This window comes from Chenopodium album, chromosome 23, assembly GCF_948465745.1.
Source record: "Chenopodium album chromosome 23, dcCheAlbu1.1, whole genome shotgun sequence".
In the NCBI taxonomy this organism is placed as follows: domain Eukaryota; kingdom Viridiplantae; phylum Streptophyta; class Magnoliopsida; order Caryophyllales; family Amaranthaceae; genus Chenopodium; species Chenopodium album.
Window position 1 is genome coordinate 33414207 of NC_137856.1, and position 14195 is coordinate 33428401.

Here is a 14195-nt window from a genome sequence, read left to right on the forward strand (position 1 = left end):
TGTGTTCACGTGCGTTAGCTTAAAGAGTTTAAGTGCCTAAGAATTTCCACCGTGTATATGTTACTCTCTCCTTTCTTTCTTTTCTTTTTATTATTACAAGCTAAGAGACGCACACAACAATGCGTGCGTGTGCAATATAAGTAATCTATCAAGCTCGATTTTTCTTTTCACAGTATTATATATTAAAAAAAAAATTAAAAAGAAAAGATGGCAGTTATTTTTCTTTACCAAGAGGATTTTTTTTATATATATTTTTTTAAGGATGGAAGGTTTTTTTTTTTAATTTCTGAAAAAAAGAAAAAAACTAAAAGGGCTATTTTGGGAAAGTGAAATTTATTCAAAACCCCCTTTTAACTTTTTATATAGGATATATAGGATAGGATATAGGATTATTTTTTTTTAATTACGTTTCCATTAAGGTGTTCCCTTTCACGAAAATTCTTTATATTTAGAATTTTTTTTCAAAGACATACATTTTGTACCAAATTATCCTTGCATTACAATTTAAATACTCGATTGTCCTCAATTCTTTATGTGCATTTGTACTACGTAGTATTTATAATAATTTAATGGGTTTCAATACTCATTATAACTTTTTCTATCCCATCTCTTATAGTACTTTTCATCACCCCATATGTACAATATTCTTTTATTTAAATAGAAGTTTACTTTCTTTTTTTTTTGACAAAGGATAAGAAGCTAGTTTACTTTCAATAATTGAATTAATAACCATAAACTTCTACATTACACAATTCTTTATTAGCCGTTCATAATTTCAAACGTCAAAAACAAAAGGAAGTGAAGGGAGTAATATGTTACTAGTTTCTTAGGGTATGTTCTCATTGACTGAACTCAGCTGAACTGAACTAAACAGAACTTATTAGAGCTGAACTGAATATTTTATAAGAGAAGGAAATTAGGAGCTGAGCTGAACTGAACTGAAATGAATATTTTATAAGAGAAGGGAATTAGGAGTTGAACTGAACTGAAAATAATTGTATGAGAACAGGCCCTTAGTGCAAATTTTTCCTCTTTAAAAAATATTTAATATTTTATGCACGATTTATTCATAGTGTTATTTTAACTAATTACTTAGGGCCTGTTCACATTTACTGAATTGAGCTGAACTGAACTGAACTGATTGGAGCTGAATTGAACTGAACTGAGCTGAAATGAATATTTTATGAGAGAGGGAAATTAGGAGCTAAACTGAACTGAACTGATTGGAGCTAAACTGAACTGAACTGAACTGATTGGAGCTGAACTGAACTGAAATTAAGTAAATATGAACAGGCCATTAATTAGCCTGTCCTAGTTATTAATTTGTTATATTTAAAAATATAATTTGTATTTTTAATTTAACATCCTATTTTATCTGTTTAACGTCGCCTAATACATATTTTAATGTAGGAGTCCTTTTATTAGTATGCTATTTACAATTGTTTCATTTTTCAAAGATAAATTGATCGGTTGTAGTTGTAATTTGGAATATTCTAATATTCAAATTTCAAAATTGTTAAATATGTTAATTTTGCAAAAGAAAAAAAAAATGACAAACGATGATATCAGCAACTAGCAACATTTTGTTTTAATAATAGTGAGTAGATAGTTTCGGATACAACCGATTGTACAATAAAAATTGTCAAAAATAATTCAAGAATGCATGTGAAAATGGTTGTCAGAGAAAGGGTAAAGTAGGTAACGCATAAAAAGGAAACGAATGACGACTCACTAGACTAGAAAAGAAGCAAGTACTTTACCAAGTACTGAAAAATTTAAAACATCATCGGAAGAACCTTCTATCTCAAGTCATCTATCATCGTCCTATTCTTCTAAATATCGCAACATTTTCTCCCCTTTTTCTCTCTCCTCCGAATTTATCGTTCTTCATCATCCACCTCCATTTCCAAGGTAAGATTATCCAATTTCCTTTAATTTCTTGCTATATTTCTGCAAATTAAAGATGCATTTTCTCTGTAATTTGTTCGATCTGCTTAGTCAACTTTAATTTGACCGTATTATTGCTGCAATTTCGTTGGATTTTACTAATTTTAGACTGTTTTTTAGCTAATTATTTGTTGTTTTTGTTCGAATTAGTGTTGTGTTTTAGTTGAGTTTTGTGTTGGATTTTTCATTTTTGTACCTAATTTGATGATTTCGTAACTGTCTTTTTAATAAATTTTGATCAATTCTTGTTTTTTTTGTGTTTGGACTTTTTCTAGGTCTTTGAACTTCGAATCTTCTTTGTTCTTTAGTTTCCGTGTTGAAATTTTGATAATGTTTGGTGGAATTTTAATAATTTGGGTTCATTTCTGACTTTTTTGAAAAACCCTATTTTTGTAGCATTTTTTTTTTTCTTCCAGATTATAACGTGCTTGACGAGTTTTAAATTGACTTGGAATTTTCTATTGATTGCCGTTTTTGCTGGTTTTGCGCAATCTAGGGGTAATTTGTCGTTGTTGTCGACGCCAGTGCTGCTGTTCTGATAACCAGTGGTGTTGTTAGGTTATACTTTGAAGTTGGTTGTTGTATTTGGGGTTGTAAAGATGAGTGATAACTTGATGGATAAAGTGACTTCATTGGGTGAGCGTCTAAGGATCGGTGGGACTGAGGTTGGTAAGAAGATGAGCGAGGGTGTGAGCTCGATGAGCTTCAAGATGAAGGAACTATTCCAAGGGGGAACAAATCAGGCGGATAAGATTGTTGAGGAAGCAACTGCTGAGACTCTTGAGGAGCCAGATTGGGCTACGAATCTTGAGATATGTGACATGGTTAATCAAGAGAGAGTTAATAGTGTTGATTTGATTCGAGGAATAAAGAAGCGAATCATGTTAAAGACCCCGAGGGTTCAGTATTTGGCTATGGTGTTGCTCGAAACTATTGTTAAGAACTGTGAAAAGGCATTCTCTGAGGTGGCATCAGAGAGGGTTCTTGATGAGATGGTGAAGTTGATTGATGACCCTCAAACTGTTGTTATGAACAGGAACAAGGCACTTATGCTAATCGAATCCTGGGGGGAGTCCACAAATGAGCTTAGATACTTGCCTGTATTTGAAGAAACATACAAGGTATGTCCATATTTTTATTTGCATATCCATCTTCTCTGGTTTTGCTTTTGACTGGAATGAAAATATTTTTTTATCATGTTTCAATCTTCTGCTTGTCAAAAATTAAAGAAGTTCTATTATAAATGTTTCTCTTTTTTTTGAGAATTTAACTTGATAACTACTTAAGTAGACTCACAAATTCAAGATATAGAATGATGGGGGAAAAGATTGGACACCTCCCCCTTTTGTGACCTTATCCAAGTATGGAGAATTTAGTTGTTCATACTGAGACTAAAATTCCGGTGTTACACATGCCATGGTCATCTCATATTAGACACTCACCCTATAAGTTGATAAGCCTTATAATAAGGCATTTCCTCCATCCATGTTTTAGCTTCACAGAGTGGGGGAAAGGGGGAAGCATATGTTGAAGTCTTAAGACTGCATCAAAACATGTAGTTTTATTATGTGTTTCACTTATGTTAAGTAGACAGTATATTATTTAGGTTGGAAGTTCATGTTTAACTATTTTTTTTAATTCAAAGTCATACGCAATTTTCAGCATTAATAAAGGGCTATATATCACAGTTTAATCAAACTTCCTGAAATGCAAAAACTTTTATAACTTCTTTACTTTGTACTTTCTTGTATGCACATCAAAAGTATATCATTCAAATGATCCAATCTTTCTTAGGAAAGCTCATGAACTCGAATGATTTAAGGTTTTCTCCTTTTTCTTATACTAATTTTTGCTTGACTCTCTTTTTCTTACTTGTTATGGAAGTTCATGGCTGTTCTGTTGATTGAATAAACATAAGATTTGGCATGCTACCTTTGGAATGCAGACTTAACATGTATTGCTTAAAATTGGAATATTTAAATGAACATAGAGTAATATATTACCCTACCCTTTCATTTCTAACGTTTTATTCTTTGCTTGAAAGAGCTTGAAGTCGAGAGGAATCCGGTTCCCAGGGCGTGATGATGAGAGTTTGGCACCCGTATTTACCCCTCCACGCTCCGTCTCTGAAGCAGAATTGAATGCAACTCTTGCACAACGTGATGTTCCTGTACAAACCTTCTCTGCTGAAGATACAAAAGAAGCATTTAATGTAGCACGGAACTGTATTGAACTTCTTTCTACTGTTTTATCATCTTCTCCTCAACAAGATGTGCTGCAGGTAATTTCTGTTACTCTTGCTCCCTCTAAAATCATAGAATATCGACTTTTTTTGGGATCATTTGATGTACCTTTAGAGATGAAGCTTGTGTTAGATTTCATTAGAAGCATAATATGCTTGGGGATCCTGTGCATACTCAGTATATACTGCCGCACCCCTCACCTACTTTGCATAATTGTTATATTTAGATATTTTTATTCATTCCAGTCAATTGATTTGATGGATTTATAATCCCTGACATTTGGTTGTACCCTTGCTGGATATCCTGCAATGCTTATGCTGTAGTCAGCAGTAAAGGTGAGATAGCTCTAACAGGCTATCAGCGGAGCCACCCAAGATTCTTTACTAGTCTATGATTGATCTACACTGTTCTGTTGCTAGAGATTGAGTATATGCTGTTTTAATACTCTATATACGTGATGATTATATTTTGGTGTGCAATATAATATAGCTGGGGCAGTTAATGGCTGTGATGACTAGATGTTAGGCTGTTAGCATTGAAGAATCTTCTTTGAAATTCATTTTGCATTTTGGCCACTTCTTTTATGGCAGAAGAATATAGATGTTTGATTGTAAGACCTAAAATTGTGAAATATATAGTGAAGTTGCGATCCAGTTGTGTTTCCAAACCAGTGTTTTTAGGCTTCCAGTCTAGCATTGTGGGCCTTGTGGTTGATCTGAGATAAGGCGGCGTTGGTTACAGAGGCATTGTGGAGGTTCATAGAGGAAGAATCTAGGCAAGAGTAAAGAGAACAAAGTGGTTAAGGTGGTTCGGGACTGGCTTATTACACAACTGAACAGGGTTTGAAGAACTTTTGCATCAAGCCCTTTGCATGTGATATGATCTTTCTTAGACCATATGCTTAAAAATATAAATTTGTTGCAAGACTGTGCCGATTGATTGAATAACTAGAATTTATTGAGGAATCCAGCAATCAGTCTAGCTGACCTACGTTTGAACCAGCCACCCACTTCTTCCTTATTTTGCTGTCCCAGTATCTGAGATTATGCTCTGTGCAGATCAGGAGGTGTCAAAGGTCAATTTATGTTCATAGTGATGCTTTTGTTGAAAATTAGTTTGTAAGGGTTCCCTGTACCATTTGTTCAGATGGATTGTTTTAGAGTTTAGAGTTTAGACTCCTTTGCTGTGAGTATAAAGAATTGAAGATTTCTTTTGTTGGCTCCATAATGATAGAATTGCAAGCTGTGACATGTTTTCGGTAGAACTAGATCCAGCTAGCGCTTCTTCCAAATTCCAATTGTTCTGCCCTGACATGTTCCTCCACTGTTCTTCCCTCAGCAACACTGATATTTGTATGGCTTATACAATTGACAATGCCATTGCATTCTATACTTAGGTTGAGAGTTGCTCTAAAGGTTGTATCTCTTGACTACACTCAATATTTAGCAATTCCTCATGCCCTTCTGAAACAGAATGCTGGTCTGCTGCATGGCTCAGTAGGTGAAATTCATGGGAGTCTGCATATGACTACTGATGCTGAGACAAATTATTGAATCTATGTCCATTACATGGACCTTCAGGCTTCTGAATTCAAATTGAATTTCTATTCAGTTTTGTATAATATGGAAGTTGAGCAAAATGAGCTGCTACATTTATTTGTATAAATAATAATTTTATCACTTCTCAGTATTGCTTATGATACGTGCTAGCGAGTATTTTTTCAGCTTAACCATTTTGTAACTTCTTCATGTTATGCAGTTGAATTTATGTTCACTATTTCTGTTACTTGGTATTCCCTGGTGAATTTTTCTAATTTTTTAAATGATGCACTTGCTCTGATGTGCTTGACTGAATAATAAGTTGTTTCTTCCCTTTGGCAGGATGACTTGACTACAACGCTGGTACAACAGTGTCGCCAGTCCCAATTCACTATTCAGAGAATCATTGAGACTGCTGGTGATGATGAGGCTCTTCTTTTTGAGGCCCTAAATGTAAACGATGAGATCCAAAAAGTCATCTCCAAATATGATGATATGAAAAAGCCCTCTACTGTCCCATCAGCACCAGAGCCAGCCATGATTCCTGTTGCTGTTGAGCCTGAGGAGTCTCCACGGGCTGGGAAAGAAGATTCGCTTGTAAGGAAACCATCAGGATCCCGAGGCAATTCTCATGGAGGGCAGCATGATGACATGATGGATGATCTAGACGAGATGATCTTTGGCTCGAAATCTGGCACACCAACAAGTTCTGGCATTGAGCCAAAGAAACCGGATTCAGCAAAAGATGATCTCATTTCCTTCTGACTTTACGTATACATATATTAGTGGTTGTCTGGTGTTCTGTGTATGTGTTTGATGCCTGGATACGTGTTTGAGGCTAAAGGAAATGCATGTGAATTTTATAAAGATTGCTAACATTTTCATTGTGTTTGGCCGCTCCTATGTAAGTAGATTCTTCTCGGATTCTTGGATTTTTAGTTCCAGTAATCTTGAATTATCTAGGAGCTGTGCTTGTGTTTACTTGATTATTGTTCCATTGGTCGGTTCGTTGTTTAAGCATGGAAAATAGTTAAAGCATGTTGTCATTCTGCCTCCGTGCCTAAAGGGTAAACATATTATTTTGCTTTAGCCTACCATAATCTAACATTGATCTACTTTGAATTAAAGATTACCTATCATCTTCTATCACAATGACTTCTGTACGAGTATATGAACCATTAATAAGTTACCATGAATCCGCCATAAATGTTGAAGCTGAAATGTAGGGCAAAAAAGTATGGTTATGGTTAGGTCGGATATATTGATTAGGGCCAAAAGCATAATGTCTAAAAGCCGCTTAAAATAGGCTAGGAATTAGGTTTTTTACTAACCGAGTGTGAGATTGAAGCTTGAATCCCCGAAGCCTAACCAACTCATCCCGAATTGTAATCAAACACTAAGAAGTTTTGTAAGTCGTACCAATCAATCCAAACCCTTATAGCTTAATTACACGAATTTGTACAAGATTGCGTTACCAATATATGACTACTTTTGATATAATTGTAAGACCACTTTTGTGAGTTAAGGTGATCTTATGATAATAAGACGATCTTATTTAAAAAATTATTTGAGCATGATATCTAATTTTCATCCTTTATTTCATTTATTTAATTAGTGTCTCGACTAAATTTACCAAAAGTCCAATACGACATGACTTTTTATAAGCGGGTCACCGACTCGCTACTCTAGTGTCGTTCTTCTACTACCGTCACTCCATCAATTTACCATTGATCACCATGTGAAAATAAACACTCAAACAGAGATCTCAAAACTTTCCCACTTCACTCAATTCCCTCTTCTCCTTCTCACTTTCTCTCTCCTACCTTCCAACAATGGCAGGAAAACACCTCCATTCTTCTTCTTCATCTTCCTCAAGAGAAAGACCAATCTACACTTCCCCAATCATCATCATCATCCTCTCTCTCCTCACTTTCTTCTTCATCGTCTTCTTCTTCTCCTCTGCAACTCCTTCTCTCTCCTCCAAATCCTCCTTCTCAATCCCAAACCCTAACCCTAATTTCGAGTACTCTTTCGTCGAATCGCTCGAGAATTTCCTCACCAACAAGGTCCCCAAGCATTTGAATGATGATACAGCAAGTTCCGCTGATGATGAGAGTGTAAGGAAGCTGGATGATTTGATTTGGATGAGAGAGAATGAGAGAATTGGGGATGAATCGTATTATCCTGCTGGTTCGATGCCGATTAGGGTTTATGTGTATGATATGCCGAAAAAGTTTACTTATGATTTGTTGTGGTTGTTTCGGAATACTTATAAAGAGACCTCCAATTTGACCTCTAATGGTAGCCCTGTTCATCGCCTTATCGAACAGGTGAATTTCTGAACTATTCTATTGAGATTCAGGCATTTTTTGTTAACTTTGATTCTGCTTATGAGACTATTGTTTTGATTTGATTAGTTATTGCTGTGTGTTGAAGCATCTATTTGTTTATCATCTGAGAAATTTTGAAACTGCAATTATAGTGTGTAATTAAACTCGAAAACTAATCCGTACAACAAAAAGGACAGAAAGAAATTGAGGCAACTCTCTACTTAGAGCTTCATAGTACTTAAATTACTTGCCTTTTTACCCAATTTAGTAGGAAGCATTGGTTAGAAACCATTGTTGATTAAGGATTTGGCTTGAAATACCATAATCACGCTTGTTTATTCATACTGTTGTCGATAACAAGCATCTTGTTATGAAACTACGAATCAAATCCTAGAATAGTAAGTGTGAATTGAGAGTACATGGTGTAGACTGTAGACTGCTTATGGGTTTAATTTTCTGTATAGTGATGTTGCTTGTGATAATCTGATTAAGGATGAGAATGATCGTGGGATACTTTCGTTTACTCTTTTGCAGCATTCTGTTGACTACTGGCTTTGGGCTGATCTGATTGCTCCAGAGTCGAAAAGGCTGTTAAAAAACGTCATACGTGTTCACAAGCAAGAGGAAGCTGATTTATTTTATATTCCATTCTTCACCACCATCAGCTTCTTCTTGATGGAGAAACAGCAGTGCAAAGCACTTTACAGGGTGTGAGTGCTTCTCTGATATTCTTCGTTCTTTGCTTTGTTTTTCCTGCTCTAGTAGTAGTATGTATATAGTGTAGTAGATGATGGTTTCTTCTGTAGCTGAATGTTGAATGTCAATTGTATACTATGCTTTGATGTAGGAAGTTTTAAAATGGGTGACTGATCAGCCGGCATGGAAGCGTTCTGGGGGAAGAGACCACATACTTCCAGTTCATCATCCCTGGTCATTTAAATCAGTTCGTAGACTTATGAAAACTGCAATTTGGCTATTACCTGACATGGACTCAACAGGAAACTGGTTTGTGATTGTTTTTGTGATTTAATTTCCACCTAAGAAGTTAATGTGGCTGATTTGGATACTATGTGTTGAATTAAGGTACAAGCCTGGCCAGGTTTACCTTGAGAAAGACCTGATTCTGCCATATGTTTCTAATGTGGACTTTTGCGACACTTATTGTCTACGTGAATATGAATCCAAGAGAAGCACACTGCTATTTTTTCGGGGGAGACTTAAAAGAAATGCTGTAAGGAACCTTCTCAATTTCTCATGATAGCTAGTATTATATTTGGAATAATTTGTGTTGTTTTGGGATTATTGGGAGTAACTTGAACTGAAGTACTTCCTACTGTTTTTATGCATGGTAAGTCGTGCATACTGCAGTTTGGGATTTCCAGAATGGGTTTGTATCAAAGACTAAGTCTATCGACATGTTTCCATGTTTGATGTTTCCCTATAAAGTTGAATGTTCTTTAAAATGTTTGGGCAAGATACATTTGCAATACTGTCTGATGAAACTTTCTTAGTCTCTGTGGAATGTAAAAGTGGAAATTTGTTATGAGTTGGAGGTAGTGGATAGAGATTAGGCTTGGATATTGTTACTAATCATTATTTTTCTTTCTGCATTGTTAAGTGTGAGCTTAAGGCAAATGTTCTGTGTACATGTCTAATGATTTTCTTTTTAGTTATTTAAAAGCAATGGTGCTGTTGATTGCTGAAAATAAACTTCTATCTGATTTTGCTTGTGAAACAAAAAAGACTTGTCGGAAATGCCATACACAAGATGTTAAATGTCTTTACTTATATTGCTATTCTTCTTTTCAGGGAGGAAAGATCCGATCAAAACTTGTGATAGAGTTGTCTGGTGCTGATGGTGTAGTCATTGAGGAAGGAACATCTGGAGAGGCTGGCAAAGCTGCAGCCCAAAATGGAATGCGCAAGTGAGATACATGAACTTCACTTAGACAATCTACCTTAATTATTTTTTCTTTCTTAATTCTCAGTACATACAAATGTGTTGAGATTTTTAGCTGAATGTATATTACACCTGCAAATTGTGGATGCAGCTGAGTAGTTTTTCATGCTTGTCAGGTCCATCTTTTGCCTGAGCCCAGCTGGTGACACTCCATCATCTGCAAGATTGTTTGATGCTATATTTAGTGGCTGCATCCCTGTTATAGTCAGTGACGAGCTGGAGCTTCCATTTGAAGGAATAATTGACTATCGGAAGGTATGGCCATGGGCTATGGCAATGCCGCCAATGCCATTTGGACTGTTTATCGTTTCACCTATCAATTTATAAGTTAGGAAATTTTCAAACTAAAATGTCCTTTTAGAGTTTCACATAGTATTTTCACTATATTAGACCCTAATTTTTTTTTTTTTTTTTGGTAGGGTCTAATATAGTGAAAATACTATGTGAAACTCTAAAAGGACATTTTAGTTTGAAAATTAATTTAGCATAGAAGTGTCATCATATGTTTTTTGACATGTTAAACTGTTAAGGACTAACAGTAGTTTATAAAACATAATATCTTTTTATTGTAACTTCCTTTTTTTTTTTTTTCCTTTTGTCCCCAATGTATGGTGTTAATGTTATCTATCAATTACTGCTGTTATGCTATATATTGAACTGTAATTTAGCATATTGCTGACTGCTAGCACTAGGCTGCTAACTGATTGTAGTGAATGTAAAGATATTACATATTCATTTTTGCAAAGGTCTTCGATTATGATTCTCTTTTGTCTCTCTGATGGTAATATACTTATTAGACTTAGGTTTCTTTTCTTTTTTTAATTGGAAAACTAAGGGTTTGTTTGGCATCATTTTTGGTTTTCAGTTTACTATTTTTTTGAAAACTAAAAACCAAAAACAGGAAACAAGAAAAAGGTGTTTTCACTTTTTTGTTGTCAGTTTTCAAAATTATCATGATTTTAATAAGTCTTAATAATTTTTGATTCATTATGTAACATATATAATATACTTTTAAAAAATAATAAAGCAAAAAACAGAAAACCACAGCGATGCCAAACGAATCCTAAATTAAGGTGGATGTAAATTTCAATTTTGATTGTTGTCGTACATTTTTGCCTTTTTAATCTATAAACAGAATAGCTCAAGTTTGCTCAAGAGCTGCTATTACTAGATGCTGTCTGGCTGCATGACCTCCTTGGCTCCTCCATACTCTCTAGGATGGAATTTTGCAAAGCTTGGTTTGGATGTAATTAGTATCTGTAGGACACCCAAATAGATTCCTGCCCAGCTTGCACCTCCTATACGAGTCAAGGAATTAGTCGAGCTGGTCCCTATGTGTTGGCATCCCCAGTGTCCTTTGACAAGCCGAATCTGAGTCTGCCCACATGCATAGAGTAGTATCATCTATTATCTTGCTACTAGTATATAGTGCCCGCATATTTTGAAACGTGCATTGCGTCTAGCATTTTGTCAGCCTATGCTGCTCTTACCATTTGCATTTAATTTTCAAATGTTTAACTAAGTTCTGGGTATCTTTCATTATTCCAAAACATTTGGATAGCTTAATTTGGGCGATTTGGTTCTAATAATGATTTGTTACTATATCAGAAACCCACAAATTGATGTGAACTAGCATCTTATTAAGCTATGCTGCTCGCTATTTGCTTTAAATTTCTGGCTGTTTTCACTTAGTTGTCATAGTTGTCAAATAATCTGTTCATGTTCTAAGTACTTTGAACTGAATTTTATACTCAAGATTCTTCGTCATTTGTATGCAGATGGCTGTATTTGTCTCATCAAATGATGCCTTAAGACCGGGTTGGCTATTAACACACCTTAAAGGTTTTAGTCCTTTGGAGATCAAAGAGAAACAAAAATTCTTGGCCAAGGTAATGTTAAGTTTTTTTTGCTGCCCAATAAACACAGAAATGTAGAAGCATCTTTTGATATGATTTAACCATCTCTTCTCGTCTGCTCGTCGCCTATCATCTTGCCTTTTTAATGTAATGTAAAAGAAACAGGAGAGTGTTTTTCACCCTGGTATCTTAACTGTGTTTGGGTTTGTTGTGGATTTCCATTTTGAACTAGCATAATTTTCTTAATTGTCTTTTGCTTATGATAATTCATAACTGAACTTGTTTTTATTTTCAGTACTCGAGGCATTTCGTTTATTCAAATCCAGCACAGCCTTTGGGTCCTGAAGACTTGACATGGAGAATGGTTTGCTTTTACGATTCATAATCTTGTCAATTTCTTGCAAACCCTTCCCCTTGCCCTGCAAACTTTGGCATGCTTGTTAAATGTGTACTGGACAACTTCCCCCTCCCGGCCTTTGCCCTATTGATTTTCTGCTAACTTAAGAAAGATGCTGCAGATTGCTGGTAAGCTGGTGAACATCAAACTTCATATCAGGAGGTCACAACGTGTGGTTCAGGGATCCAGAAGCACATGCACATGTGAATGCAGGCAGTCGAATTCTAGTATCTCAGGTCCCTTGTTATGACTGAAATTCAATTATAGATAACCCCTTCCACAAATTTTTTCTGTAATTCCTTAGTGCTGGTGTAGAATTGCCTTTTTTGGACTCACATGTTCATAATAGTTCAGTTATACGTCTCACTGTGTTTACTATCTGGATCAAGGAATAGATTGCTCGAATCTCAAATTGTTATATGTCATTCTTATGTTTGTTTTGGCAAAGAATACATTTTTTCCTTATGGTTAATGTAATCTAAACCTTATTATCTAATTTATTGATTCTTAATTTATCTTCTGCGGTTACTTTTGGTTTGTGATGAGTACCGGAACTTGTGAGTTTTGCCAAGTCCGCAGGTCTTGCAGTTCATCATGGCTAGGTCCAAGGATGATGATTGATCAAAAACTACCGCAGGTCTTGCAGTGCATCAAGGATGTTGAATTGGTCAAGTATGGATAGTCTAGCATTTTTTTTGCATTGAAAATAAGAAGGATAAAGAAAAACTCTTAAGCATTATGTCAACTTTGATATGTCACTTGAAAAATTCCAACTTTGAGTTAACTCTGAATATTTACTTAAACTGTCCCGAATATGGGAGTATCTTGAATTGATATTAATTTTAAAATGCACGACAAAATCACGTGTAAATGTGTAATCACATTTTGTAGGGCAGCATATATCACTACTGGGTACAGTCATTTAAAAATAACAATGAGGATAATAATGGTCCTCGCACGAAAAAGACAGCATCCATTATTCCCATACTTCTCGGCTTAGATCTTGCAAGCATATTATATTTCTTTTGTCATCGTATATCATTATTGATTTTTGACTGCATATTTCTTGACAATGACCTTATTAGGCACTTAACAAATTATAAATTAGTGAAGTATATGAAATGATTAAGGTAGCATAGACTATAAAGGCGGTGCACATGAATTTTGTACCTTCGACTTTAATTTTTTTTTGATTTGCAAATTCATGAACGCCAGCATGTATATTCCTCTTGATCTCGATCGAGATCAGACCATTATTAGTTCTTCATTTATACCAACTAATTTAGTACGTTGTATATCTATTAAAAGTAAGGCGAGAAATAAAATACAGGAAATTCTGGAAAATTTTAAGTTTATACAATAAGACGTAATATTTTTACGATAGATATGATTTGATTTCTTTTAAATCTATAGTTGACTTTTAGTACATCTTATAAATTATACGTAGTATATGTCCTACCGTATAATTTATTGAGGAAATATTAAATAAGGAGTAACATTTTCCGTGTAAGAAATATCCATATATCCATATTATAAGTTTATAACCCATGATTAGATTGATTACTAATGTCAAACAAGTTAGTATCAAACTTTTAATAAGAATTGAAAAGTATAGGTACTAAGATTTTTTTTTTTTAAAAAAAAAAAAAAAAAAAAAAAAAAACTAGGAAGGATTCAATTTAGGTGGCAAAGTGGTTGCACCTGTGCCTCCTAGAATGTCTTCTTTCCATACCAGTTGACGTTTATAGATAATTTATTTTCATATATATGGTTATTATTAACATACAATAAATAATTACTGACAAATATGCTACGGAATAGTTGATTAAATACTTGTTGCAACAAAAAGATGTTAGAGCAAATTTCTTTTATTAGGTCAGCTCAAACCCAAAAGTGCATGTTACAGTGACTGTCCCCATACAAA

General features: G+C 34.8%; 2 protein-coding genes across 2 annotated transcripts; both read left to right on the forward strand.

Annotated features, from left to right (window-relative positions):
* The first annotated feature begins 1775 nt into the window (after positions 1–1775).
* LOC145607902 (TOM1-like protein 1) lies at positions 1776–6783 on the forward strand. Its single transcript, XM_081663500.1, has 4 exons — positions 1776–1911; positions 2444–3068; positions 3992–4228; positions 6071–6783. Exons 2-4 carry the CDS (start codon positions 2547–2549, stop codon positions 6491–6493), a joined length of 1182 nt encoding a protein of 393 aa, XP_081519626.1. The 5' UTR covers positions 1776–1911; positions 2444–2546; the 3' UTR covers positions 6494–6783.
* Positions 6784–7450: 667 nt separating this feature from the next.
* On the forward strand, positions 7451–12741 carry LOC145608734 (putative arabinosyltransferase ARAD1). The gene is made up of 9 exons (XM_081664340.1): positions 7451–8058; positions 8593–8766; positions 8906–9063; positions 9142–9289; positions 9868–9983; positions 10135–10273; positions 11797–11907; positions 12170–12238; positions 12393–12741. The coding sequence occupies exons 1-9, from the start codon at positions 7561–7563 to the stop codon at positions 12519–12521; spliced, it is 1542 nt and encodes a 513-aa protein (XP_081520466.1). The 5' UTR covers positions 7451–7560; the 3' UTR covers positions 12522–12741.
* Positions 12742–14195: the final 1454 nt, after the last annotated feature.

Excerpts from the sequence above, each read along its gene's own strand:
- LOC145608734 (XM_081664340.1), top strand. The coding sequence starts at position 7,561 with ATGGCAGGAAAACACCTCCATTCTTCTTCTTCATCTTCCTCAAGAGAA. Across the intron at positions 8,767-8,905 it reads AGTGCAAAGCACTTTACAGG|GAAGTTTTAAAATGGGTGAC; the intron begins GTGTGAGTGCTT and ends GCTTTGATGTAG. Across the intron at positions 9,290-9,867 it reads GGAGACTTAAAAGAAATGCT|GGAGGAAAGATCCGATCAAA; the intron begins GTAAGGAACCTT and ends TCTTCTTTTCAG.
- LOC145607902 (XM_081663500.1), top strand. The coding sequence starts at position 2,547 with ATGAGTGATAACTTGATGGATAAAGTGACTTCATTGGGTGAGCGTCTA. Across the intron at positions 3,069-3,991 it reads TATTTGAAGAAACATACAAG|AGCTTGAAGTCGAGAGGAAT; the intron begins GTATGTCCATAT and ends TTTGCTTGAAAG. Across the intron at positions 4,229-6,070 it reads CTCAACAAGATGTGCTGCAG|GATGACTTGACTACAACGCT; the intron begins GTAATTTCTGTT and ends TCCCTTTGGCAG.